The 13,515-nt window shown below is 33.4% G+C and overlaps 1 protein-coding gene across 1 annotated transcript; it reads right to left on the bottom strand.

Annotated features, from left to right (window-relative positions):
- Positions 1–2,249: 2,249 nt before the first annotated feature.
- LOC136974329 (uncharacterized) lies at positions 2,250–8,363 on the bottom strand. Its single transcript, XM_067269184.1, has 4 exons — positions 8,091–8,363; positions 7,944–8,012; positions 2,608–2,661; positions 2,250–2,401 (listed from the first exon to the last, which is right to left on the bottom strand). Exons 1-4 carry the CDS (start codon positions 8,278–8,280, stop codon positions 2,250–2,252), a joined length of 465 nt encoding a protein of 154 aa, XP_067125285.1. The 5' UTR covers positions 8,281–8,363.
- Between the last annotated feature and the right edge of the window lie 5,152 nt (positions 8,364–13,515).

A 13,515-nucleotide genomic window follows, 5' to 3' on the forward strand; every position in this document is an offset into this window, starting at 1 on the left:
TTTGAACGCCATATTTGCCCCGATTGTCGAACGAAATACCAGGCGATGGTCATCATCCCGTGTAAAAGAAAGTCGACGAGACCGATCAACGGCAGGACTACCGGTTCAGAAGTTAGTGGTGCCATGATTTCATCATTTCACGTAACAAATCGTCTATGACGTTCCTATTTAAATTAGATTTCAATGAGGAAAATATACTCTATAAATTAGAGATAACCATCATACACGATACAGATGTATTCTGTAAACTGTAGAGAAAACATTCCTCCCCTTAACCAAATACGTATAAGCAGTAGCATACGGAGCCTGAAATATAACGTGCAACCTGACTTACAACGGCAGATAATACAATTTCCTTGAGTTTTGAATTAAATTTGTCCATTTTTCTACAGATGAAATCTTTCGTACAGGCTTGTATCATAAAAAATTCCGTCACTCAATCCCAATTGATCTGCATATAAAAGTGACAAATTTTATCAATATTATGCTAGAGTATTAAATAGAACGTGCTCAGCAAAAGATTATACAATAACCAAACACCTTTATCGTTGCCGAGAAAGTTTATTAACTTGTATAAAATTTTAAGAAATGACAAGGATAACATTATGAAGGAAGAAAAAGCAGGAGTGTATAAGATTCCATACAAAAAGGCACAGCTGGGAATTAGGAAAGTATATCTTGGCGTTATAACAAAGAATTTGAGTGTAAGACTCAAGGAGCACCAGTATAACATCAGAAAAAGTTCAACGCGACGGTGCTTACCTTACCTTAACCTTAAATGGAGCAGTCCATCCTTCCTGACAGTTCGTCAGGAGGTTGGTACTCCAACTTTATTCACGACCTTGCTTCGCATCTTGCTTTGCAAGGGTTTAAATACATACATGCGGACGTAGCCGCTATATTATTATCCCGACATTGTTATCTAATTTATAATTTATTTGTATCCGGATAATGTTGATGAGTTCGAAAGTTCACTCATGTTAGAATGTTTGTTAAGTTTTTGAGTAGTGACAGTTTGTCTTTTTCTTGTCTAAGCTCCTATGAACTCCCCTAACACTTTGTGCACAATACTCACTTCGGTATTAAGACGCGGTACGCGACGGTGCTATCCCAGATGGCTCAAACCCAAGGCTCGGTAGTTAAATGGGACATTATTATTACCCGTGAGCACTCCCAAAGTTAGCGAAGACCGCTGAGAAAATAGAGATTTATAAGAGCAAAATAGAAGAGACATGTATAAATGCGAGAGACATGGAAGGCCTTTCATCGGCCTGGAAGTATATTGTTAAGAAGTCTGCCTGGAACTCATAATTTACACGTTTATTTAAGGTTTTAAGTAGTAGCAGTTGATAGTTATATTTAGTAGTTTTTCTGAGTTTACTTTTATTTTTTGTTTTTTATAATATATATATTTTTATACATTACTCGTATGTTATTTTTTAATCCGTTGTCAGTTTTTTTTAAAAATTTAATTATTTGTATTCGATCTTGTGGAACGAAAACGTTCCAATTGTCCGTTTTCAACCTGACGATGGCCTATGGAGTAGGTCGAAAACGTTTGTTTTAAATGAACTTTCTCGGCATCAATAAAGGTGTTTGGTTATTATATTATGCTAGAGATTTTTTTTTTTTTTTTTTCAATTTTCACTTTTAGCACTTGTGCCCTAATAGGTTTGTTTGCTTCGATAAGATACATCAGTGGGCGATTTGCCAGAATATGGAAAATTGCCTCCTCTTCTGGAGTTAAAAACGGGTATAAAATCGAGAGAGCGCCACGCGGCTAGCCCATTGGTGAAGTAAGAACCCGCGACCGATGCTCAGTTATTTTATCTACTCGGCCTCTTTTTCTTCAAATTGTAGATTTGGATTCTATTTAGTAAGGAAATGTTTGTTTGGATCAGTATTGGAGACACGAAAACGTATATGATAGGGTATGTTTATGTGTATGTGTTTGGTACGATATATAATAAAGCAGCCTACCAGTGGTCGAGTGAATAAAAACCACAGCCAAACGCCGGTAATTGGACGTGGGTTTTCGCCTGGCCAACCCACGACAAATCACGTGGCGCCAGTCTTTCATAAAAAGTTATGTCGGGAAGCAACCCTCTCGGCATATCGTCCATGTGTCGCGTTGACATGTGCAACCAAACAATTTAAACAGGAAAAATATGTATTTTATTAGAATACAACATTTTTATTATACCGAAAACGATAATTGTGACATACAAACTATAATTGTTTATAGACTTTTAAAAACTCCTTTCAAGTAGTTGCAACATTAAATTCATATTGTCATAAACGGAAAGTAAAATTTCCACTAAGATGTCCCTCTTTTGCTTGTATTCGTTCGTGTCCTCACTCGTCAAACTCATTATGTAAGGAGAAGGCATCGACTCTTCAACTATTTTCGTTTTAAAAAATCGAAACAATAAATTATTTAAACTTATATAACTTATTCATATCAAATTATTTAATACCGATTTGCTATCTCCTATTTACATTTCAATTAGACTTAAATTTAAATACAAGAATATAACATAAAGCATTTGTATTACTTAAATATAAATGAATAAATTAAAATAAAAAGTACAGGTAATCAATAATTACCTCCTTTATTCATGGAATCATTTTTGAAGAAATAGTCCCTTATGTTCCGCCATTCTTTGAAAATAGAACATAAAATAACATCAGTTATACATTTTCGGACAAGTAAGTAAAATATAATTAATGTTTTAAAAATTGTTCGGCGTCGACAAAGATGCATTCTTCATTTTGCAACGATCATTTTAGGGAAAAATTAGTGTCTTTCTAAGCAACTAACACAGGAAGTTCTAATACCGAAGACGCATACTTCTAACTTTTTAAGAAAAATGTACAAAATGTTCGTCCTTAGCTTTAATGCTCTTGCAATAAAGAGAAGGATCAACAGCTCGAATAAAACCACTCGAGGATTCACTGAAAAAACAGAAGACCAACAATATTTAAATTTGATATATTGATCTTCACATTAAACAAAATGCACTTTAGACGCTAGTGCCATTAACTGCAATTTCCTAAGCTTATTTTAATTTATAACCATTATCATTAAATGTTAGGATGATATTTTAATACATGACTTTGAAGAAAAGCTTATCTTATATAACAGGAAATATGTACTTACTTTTCTCAGCTTCTTTTCGAATTTTATCAAGTTTCGATTCATGTGAGTAATCGGGTGGAAAATTAGTCGTAGTTGCATCATCGTATTTATTTTCGAACTTCTCTAATTTTCCATTATAAGTGTTCGCCATAAGTGCGCCGTAATTATGCCCTACTGTTAAGTACAACACTGTTAAAACACAACTGATGTGCATCAAGGATCCGAGCAATGTCATATCAAACGAATTCTTTAGCGAGCAAACTTACGAAAACTCTTCAATGAACACAGAAAATTTCATCACTCAATATATTTATAGGTTAAAATTTATGTAATATAACTTTGCATGCGAATTATTACGTTAATAAACCGTTTTTTTCTTATCATATCCTTATTACTATAAATTCTTTTTTAATTCTTAACGTTAATAACGTTAAATAACGTTAAATATTATGTTGAAGAAAATCGTGATATTTACTTTACTTTTATTACATCAATATTTTCTTACAGTTTGTTAAAGTTTTGTCGTGTTAAATAAAAATCATAATTGAGTTTTACACAAGTTTCTAATATTAATATTCATGACTTATGGGTATAAAAATCGAAATATGTCAATATATAGAATTTTCTGTGCTCTTTCCCATCTTAATTTTGTATTTATTTGAACGAGAATCTTGTTATCATTAATTAAATCAATTTATGCTGAAAAGTATTACAGATTAAGAACAATAGAAACTGATTAAGAAGTTAATAAATCACTCTAACGCTTTGCTGACACCAAAATATTTATTATTATTTTTTTGGCAATATCATAATCTCTCATTATTACTTGATGACAAGTTGAAACGTTTTTGGTAAATATCCTATAAAACTTTTTTATTATTTAATAATAAATTTTGTATTTTATTTTTAACTCATTCCCTGTGAGCAACAAGACGGCCTTTTCTCACATACTCATTGAAGATTGGCCAGGTCCAGAATAAAAATGGGAGAAGCTGGGTGGTAAGAACAAGGCTCGACATATGAAGGACACACCGTGCATAAAAAATTCTGGAGGTTTGCTACTGGGATTCAATTTCGAGTCTGCAAAGTTGTATTTGACGCTTAACCTCTATGACCATCCGTTCCGAAATTGGGTAGGTAAAATGACGACCATTTCTGATTAATCTGTAAGGTTGGTTAGAAATATTTTATTGAGCGTGTATCAAGCACTAAAGTGGTGTTTTTAAATTGATAAATCTTGGAACAATCCTTGTTCAAGAATTTCAAATCTTTTACGTGTAATCTCTCTCAAAAATGCTAGATCCTGTCCCTCATCATCCGGCTAGTTCCAATAAATATGCCCTGATAGATATAATTAAAAATGACCTCTTATAGCCATTAGGCCAAAACGGTATTTAAGAGATTAAAAAAAAAAAAAAAACGCTAATTTGAGTAAAAGATAGTTTGTAAAGCCATACACTTGTGTGTTTAGAATTTTTCTTTTACTTCATTATTTATTTAAAGGCTCTTTTTGTGGTTCACGTAAAGGAAAAGAGCCTTTAAATAAATAATATGGAAGTATAAAATACTTGTATAATATAAAGGCCTTTTTACTGCTACATGGAGACGTTTTCCATGCCCATCGTGAGGTTTGCCCAATCCCTCGGTAAAGGCGGCTGTGTAGCGAAAGATTGGGTACGACATATTTCGGACAGACAACCCTATAAATAATTCGTGGTGTGCTCGCGCGGAATCGATTTCGAATCTCCGACGGTAGACTGAAGTCTTAATAGGCTTGGCCAGCCAGTAGATAGCATGAAAGTACAAACAGAAATCGATGAAGTTGTTCTAATGAGGACTATGATGATAATTCTTATCATTTATCAAGTAATTAGCAAGAAATATGTGATCAAAATCACTTAAGATTAAGCAATATGTACAACTTAGTGTTAATTGACATATTTATATAACTTGTATGGATTCAATTCTGTAGATAATAATTTAAAATACTTAAACATTTTAAATACTACACCGAACAGAATAGGCCTGTAATTATCGTTAATATATTGTACTGTACATCGTAATTTACTACATATTGTAGACTTCTTCAGTTCTTAACAATGCTCGATTGTTATGAACAATGATATGTATTAGGCAGAATAACAGTTTTTTGTTTCTGTTTCCAGTGGTGGTGAAACGGGGAGTAATAACAGTTTATAATAAAATAATTAACGAATTTAACTCATAGGAGAAATAAATATCTACCTGATACCCACTTCTTTTTGGTATAATTCCTCGAAATAAAAATTAGGTAGTCGTTAAAAGTATATTACCAATTGGAAAATTCTCATAAACCGAAAGATTAAATCTAAGTATGTCTTTCCGAGAAAAATTATGTTATGATAAAGTAATAGGCCTACTAACATCTATTAATGTCAACTCTGTCAAACCTGTAAAAACTATACAATATTTAATTAAATTTATATAAAATTAATTTATTCAAAGACAGGAAAAATCTAGAAATTTATCAATCAATCACCCCATGCTGCGGGTCTTCTACCCCACGCGTATTTGTCATAGATTGTTTTTAATTCAAGAAGCAAACCTGCGACCCCTCAGAAGGAAAGAGCAAACCTGTAAGGACTTCGGGAGGAAGTTAAGTGCAATAAATTGTCAAACATATCATTCATACAAATCTACATATTTGCATTAAAAATTTTATCAGAGTCAACTTATGGATGACACAAATATTCGCTATTTTCAGTGATATTCAGCTTCAATAATGGCTTATTGCTTGGGAATTTTCAGTCTGAATGCTAAAAGATAAAATCCAGCAAGGAGTTGCTTGACTTTTCCGTCGTGTGGCGCTATCTATTACGATATGATATTATGTTATAATATTTGTTTTCAAAAACTTTTATAGTTTTAATTATTATAAAATGACAAACAACTTAATTTTGAGGACGGGGATGAATTTTCCATAAAAGTCCTTCGATAAGGCACTTCCCTTTGAATGATCGACTATGAGTTGTATTGCCTAATCCCATCAACGCAATCCACTGCAATTTATCAATGGTTGAAATCATGCAGTAAAGCGACACAACACATAGGTCAAAAGTAGTAGAAAAACTGTACACGTAATGGGGAAACATCAAAGTCTCTTCTCAAAACTGATACAGCTTTGATACAGTAGAACAGTATATTCGTCACAGTATATATTACAGGGATGGTTTAGACTATCATACGTCACTGTTTGTTAGAATCATTTGAAACAAGTCAGAAATCTGGAATATATCCGTATGATTAATTGTTCAAAACATTGAACGTTCAAATGAAGGGCTTTCTGTGGGTAATTGGATGTTATTTTGATATAGAACACGTGAAGAAAACCGGGAAAATTCCACGTGAAAACCCACAACAATCTACCAGAAATTTGAAATGAATGCAGAAATAAAAAAGTAAATGTGGAATCAAAAGCAGAATGTTTCTTTGTTGTAATTGTAATTTGTGTAATCAATATTTTAATTGTATACATTTTCTGTTTTAAAATAATTAAAAATATAATTTAATAAATTCATTTTAATTAACAAATTTTAGAAAATGCATTAAAATTTATTAATTAAAATTAATAATAATATTTATGAAACGAACTGAAATTAACATATAACTATAGAAAAATATTTTATTAATTCGTGTGTGGAAGGTTTCTATTCCTCTTCACCATGTAGTTTGAAAAAAAAAACAAAATTACCATGACAATAAACTATGCTCTCCACTAAATTAGTAGTGTCTTGCCCCTGTACAGCATTGTTTTCCTAATAACAACAGAGTCGTACCGGTTATCTATCTAATTTCATTAGGAGAGAGATTTTTGAATTGAAATAACGTGACTTCCGCTCTAGACCGGAAGTTCGTATATAATAGTTAATCGGAGACTCTTACCAATTAAGAAAGTGATATTTCTTCACTTTCTTAAGTACAAAATATTGAATGCGGATATATTAAACAGTAGACTGTTGCTAATCCGGCTGTTCCTGGCACAGATAGTGCCAGGAACAGCCTTTTACTGAGAGTGTAAACCTAAAGGCAAAGAATGACGCAATCCGTCGTCGTTCGATACTGATTCTTTTTGGAAGCTGATGAGGAAATAATACAAGAATGCGCTGACAAGCAATACAAGAAAACAGGGAGTGAATCCACTAAAGTAACGGATTCATGAAAACGATTCTTACAGGATTAATCCTATCATTTTAGATTACGTGGTGTTTCTCCACTATTACAACATTGGTGTTAATGGCAAGTTTCCATATTACCACTTCAGTTTTATCTTCCTCGATAGTCCTATCACAGTTTACTGATTTCTATTGACCCGCTTCATCATACATAGGGCCAACCAATGTTGGGTAGATAACAGCACGGAACATACTGGTACTTGGGTGTCACCAATTAAAATTCCTCAATAACTCGTTTGTATCGATTGAACGCATTTCAATTGTGATTTAAATTTAGCTGCTCTTGCGCCGAACTATTTTTGTTTAAACAGGTTATGTCACGCAATTAGTTTCAGTAAAGCTTTTCGCTTCCGCGTTAGACAAGTTTCAGGAATAGTAATTTATATTTTCCGCTCTAAGCAAGTTATGTTCTGTACACGGTTTGTTTTAGGATAGGATATTAATAAGTGTATTAAAAGTAAATTATATAATACAGTATATAACAACAGTTCTTTCTGTTTGCGGATGCAAATCTAACTCAGCTAATAAATAATGTAATTCATTATTAAATCAATAAAAAGTTAATTAATTTAACGACACTATTAAATAATTACCTTTGGTGAGGTTCGTGCCATCTGTGATGTTAATCTTTGCTAATCCGTGTTTATAAACCTTGTACCATGCTGTTCAATACATTTTGTAATGTGTAAAATGGGTATGTGAGGTTAGACAAAATTCTAAAAATTCGTTAATAAACTTACTTGTGTTATTTGGTTTCTTCTTGAATGACGAATACTTTTCACTGACGTAAATATCTTCATCGTAATCATCGTAATAATACATTTCTGATGGATAGTACGGATACTCACGCTGACCGCGTAAACTTTCAGCGTAATGAATTGCTAAGCATAACACAAAAAGATAGAAATGTGCACGCACAAAGAATGCCATCGGAACCACGTTTTACAACACTGAAACGAACAGACTAGCAGACGGACAGTGAACGAATGCTCACAATCTGAATGGTTGTCAGCTTTTATAATGGCTTGTACTGCCAATTTCAACGTTAAAGAGCTAAACGTAATTAAAATATATATAAGTTTGAATTATTTCTAATTAAAAATGAGTTAGATTTTTTCAGAAGTATTTACAATATCGCATGAAAAACTTTCGTGAGTTTCGTATCAAAAGTATAATTCAGTTGAAATAAAGATTAGATTTCGTGTAAATTATAATAAAATGTCGGAAGATTAATATTAAATTAAATTGAAATTTCCCGAAATGTTATTTTTGACCTCGTATACTAAGAGGCCCATAAGCTAAGTCTAGCGTGATGATGAAAGACGAAATCCCTGTTATCGGTGACACATTTAACGTCTAAAACATTTCCTAGGATATTGAACCACTTGGATTTAATTCCAAGTTCCCCAAAAGAGCAAGTTATCCCCATAATCCACTCGGCAATCAGACATTCTCATTATTCATACAAAAATATACGAATATTATGCAAAATTTATAATCAACTTTTCTGCTTCAAACATAGTCAAGGTTTAAGTAGGCCTACGGTTTTAGATTATAAATCAACTTTTCTTTTGTTGTTCCTGAATTAACTCATATTTTCATGTGAAATTCCAGAAAAATTTTCATTAATTTGTAGTGTTTATTAAATAGATAAAACAAAATATTTAGGCACGAATGGTCAAGAGGTTAAGAAGGCAGGCTGAGTCAATAGCCTCCAAGAATGTTTCTAGTATTGGTCGGCCCAGAAATGTTGGGTCCCATTCATCATCACCCTGCCGCCTCTTTGTTGTTCCGCTTATTTGATTACGGCAAAGGAACACGTGGGCAACAATTTTTAGGAAACTGGCACCTATTTAGGATTTACTAACGTAAAGGAAATCGGAAAACTCCACAAGGCCAACCCATTGGCCAGGCGAGAACCAACAACCATTGTTCTGTAGTTTTATCCATTTTTAGTAGGCCCGGACGAATTAATAAATGGATTTACTTAGTCTCCACATGGAGGAACGAGTTACAAAGCAAACAGAATTAAAGCAATCCTAAAACATACAGCGACCGGATGGCCGAGCAGTCAAAGTCGCAGGTTACACGAAGTGGGAAATTCCGGCTCGATCCGGACGGGTCGAAAAAATCCCCAGGAATTTTTTGGGGGTGGGCCGACCGGATATATCGGCCCACTGTCCTTCACCACTCGGTCGTCCTATTGTGGGCCTGGCCGAACCCATAATTGGCTTGCTACGAGATGCCCTCTTAGTACCCACAGGGCGGAAAGAGTTTAAAAAAAAACAAACGGAATTTAAAATTCATAAAAATATTACTTGATATTTTTATTTAGAATTTAATTTTAATAAAGTTAAAAGAAAATTTAATATCGTACACGAAACTAATTCACGTACTTTGTTTATTTGATATGCAATGAAGCATTGACAATCTTAAAAATTTCTTACAGGGGGGACACAATTCGCAAAAGGTTTCATTTTAATTTTCATAGAATTAACATGTGAGATTTATTAATTTTGCGGATACCGAAACCGATAAAATAAAAATTGTATTACTGAAAAGTACTAACGACGATTAAACGTTGGCTAGGAATATAATATTTAAAAAGTGTCTTTTATTTATTAAATTATTCAAAAATATCGGTTTACAGGGCCGTGGCTGAGGTTGTCGAGGCGTCACTGCCTTATTCGAGAATTCGCGATCCAGTTCGAGTGAGCAGTTTCAGAAATGATTCGAAGACGATGTGTCCTCTCCAATACGTTGGGCCCTATTCCTAATCACCCGGCCGCCCTCGTTTGGGCCTACCTAATTCACAGCGAACCTAGCACAAAGATTCTATTAGTGTACGAAAATACGAGAACTTACACTATAAGTAAAGTATGAATTCGCATACAACTTTTGGGCTAATGTACACCTAATAAATGTATCGTAATTGTTTAATAGGAAAAAATTTCAAAAAAGAAAAAGGGGTCTAGAAATTATTGAAAGCTTAAATTAATGTCCTTATATATTTAGTTCATGACTTGTTAAATAAACTTCAAAGTGATGAGGAGTATGCAATCAGATAAATGACCGAAACTATAAATACGTCGGATACTTACCAGTGGTCAAGCGGATATAACTACCGAATACTGGTAGTTGGTCGCGGGATCGCGCCTGACCAACGGACTAGCCGCGTGTAGTTTTCCGGGTTTTTATCCACGTGCCTAACATTTGAATACGAGCTAGATTCCCATCCGTACTCCCTTTCGCAAAACACCGATGCTCCTTAACCTGCCAAACCAAGAAAGGTCGCATTTTATCCTTCCGTTCTGGGAATCTACGATAGAAAAGCGCGAAAAATGCTAAACGGGCGGTCTGCTCCATGTAAGTCCATCCCAGCCCTGGTCGCTCCCATAATAGACCTAAACAAAGTCACGACAAGTATAATTAATGTATTATAATAATTGAAAATATTAAACAAATAATCTGCGTAAAAATAACAGCTGAATTTCCGAATGATTCGGACATTTGTGCAGTCCAATAACGCTAAAAAATTACATCTGTATAAAATTCTTAGAAGTTTTATACAAGAAATTCTTTGAACACGTATTAAGAAATATACCAGAAATGCGTGTGTAATATGCAAAATATGCGTATTACTCGGAATTATAAAAATCTAAAACTGTGTTTAAATCACAAGCAAAACTAAACACGACTAAAATGAAATTCTAAAACATTCCAAATGCATATTATAGAATAAATAATGCTTAGTTGCTGCGAATCATGCATATTTTCAACGCTGTTCTTTCCAATTGGAATTCAAAATATACTAAAACTTGCATATGAGATAGAAATACTATTCCACGAATCCAAACTGCAAATTTAATTACAATAAATTTGCTCATTCCTGAAATGATATTCTCTTCTAAATCTAAATTATCACCTGCCTTTATTCTAGAAATGCCATTATTAATTCAAACATATTCATTTGGAATAAAGAGATAAATTAAGTTTCGACTCGAATTATGCTTACAAGCAAAATATTTAGAATCGTACCAATTCGGTACTTGGTATTTGGCTAATTCGTACTTATATAAATGAGTAGGTTAAATCGTCTTCTCTAAACGTCTTTGTCCCCTCGTCTTTCTTAAACGAAGACGTAAACACTACACGAGTGTTTCTGGAGGACAAATGTAACTTTCGTCACTTATTCATCGTATTTTACCAAAATTGTCGCTGGTAATCGAGAAAACACGATGTCGACAATCGAGACTAGAGTTGTAAATCTAAACGAAGAGTTGTGTTTGCAATGCTTTCTGTCTTCATTCACATCAATATCGGTTGTATACGGATGGAACTTCTTCAAACGGTGCTCCTGCACCATAAACAGCGATACTTACTTACGCAAAATTTTTATGAAATTTTACGTTTCCTTCATCGAATGTTTATACTGGGGACATTTCTTCTTCACTTTTTCTATGCTAATCCCTTACGTATCTGATAAAATGCCTTGCATTTCCTGGTATTCGATTGCCGAAAACGACACCTTTGTAAAAGTATCGATACCTTTTTCTTCTCTGATGTTTAGCCTAATATTCAGTGTGGTCAAAAGATTCAAACTAAATCCAGCAATCAGCTTTTCTGAGAATTCACTCGCGTAGATAGATTACTTTACAGTACTGTGGTTTGTTAGATAAAGATACGATCATTATGTACTTCGGTGAATAATTAAACTGAACCCCCTCCTTTCCTAAAAGTTAGGATGGGATCGACGGTAAAAGGCGTGAGGGCAATCTTACAATGGGATCGTTCCAAAAGGACTTTCTTTTCGGGGTGCGAACTAGTGGCAAATCATAGTGTTCAAAGGTTTTTATTCACTAGTGACAACAACAAATAATACAAGTTGCATAATATTATTTATGAATATATAATTACAAGTTGCCGATGCAGACATTTATTATACGTGGTAACATTCTAGTTCTTTATACCTATTTTAGCTAAATTAATTGCATTAATAATTGCACAAAAATAAATATTCATTTCGTTCATTACTAATATGATTACAGAAATGGAGGGAAGTTAAAGCGCTATTGTACTTGTGACTGCTTCACCAGTCAATACATATGTAGTTCATATCCTGTATATAGTATATATAAAGAACAATGCAAATAGTTTTTTTCAGGTTTACTTCATAAATCTCTGTAGCAATTCAAGCTTTAATGAATAAATGTATTTACAACCAATGAGTAATAAATGTTTCGTTTTGTTATAGTTTTATTCTTGGCACGGTTAAGATAACTTAAAAATAATGTGGTGACATAAAACAGTTTTATTTATTCAATAAAGATGTGTAGTCGTAATTTCTTGGTATTTCTAACGATTGAAACTTGAATATTATTTAATTATATGCACATTTTTAATAAAATTCTGTTTTACAAACACTTGATACTAATCGTGATTCAGTTGCAGTGAGAAAACACACATTAATTGTACGAGAAGAAAGTAAATACTAAGCATAATTTTTACTCATTTCATCAGCAAAGTTGAATATTATTTGAAAAAAGTAATAACAACAATGAAATCAAGTTATTAGATTGATAGGATTTGACAACACAACACTGTGCCAATGGAGCCTGTTGGGAGAACTTTATATAAGAAACTATTCCTATTTAGTTAAAATTGTGAAATTCGGGTTTTATCTAGTTTTTTCCGAATTAGATATTAGAAGCGAACAACAGAATTCGTGGAAAATTTTATATTTTGTTACATCGTAAATTATACACTCAACATCCGAATTCGTCATTCTTTCGTCCTAACAACGATCTCGTGATTTAGTTCCCACGGCGAATCTATAAAAACCGCGTCTTTTTCCCCCTCGGGGAGTGTCATTCGGTCTGCCAGTCGTACGTGTTCGTGGACGAGCCGCGAATTAATTGTTCATCGGAATCGCGGAAATTTGACCTAGTGCCTATAATTTTGGATATTCCGTCGTCTACGGACTGTGCAAAGAGGTATGAAATGCTATTCGTAAACTCTCTGTCGAGCTCCCCCTACGTGTAATTGAAAGTTAGAATTGTAGCTTAGCGAACTTAGAATTGCAATTAAATTTTTCGTTGATTTTAATAAATATTGTTTTGTTGTTATAAAATGGTGTCATTATTCAACTGTTGGCCCCACCTTATC

Source organism: Centruroides vittatus, unplaced genomic scaffold, assembly GCF_030686945.1.
Source record: "Centruroides vittatus isolate TY-2023 unplaced genomic scaffold, ASM3068694v2 contig_347, whole genome shotgun sequence".
In the NCBI taxonomy this organism is placed as follows: Eukaryota; Metazoa; Arthropoda; class Arachnida; order Scorpiones; family Buthidae; genus Centruroides; species Centruroides vittatus.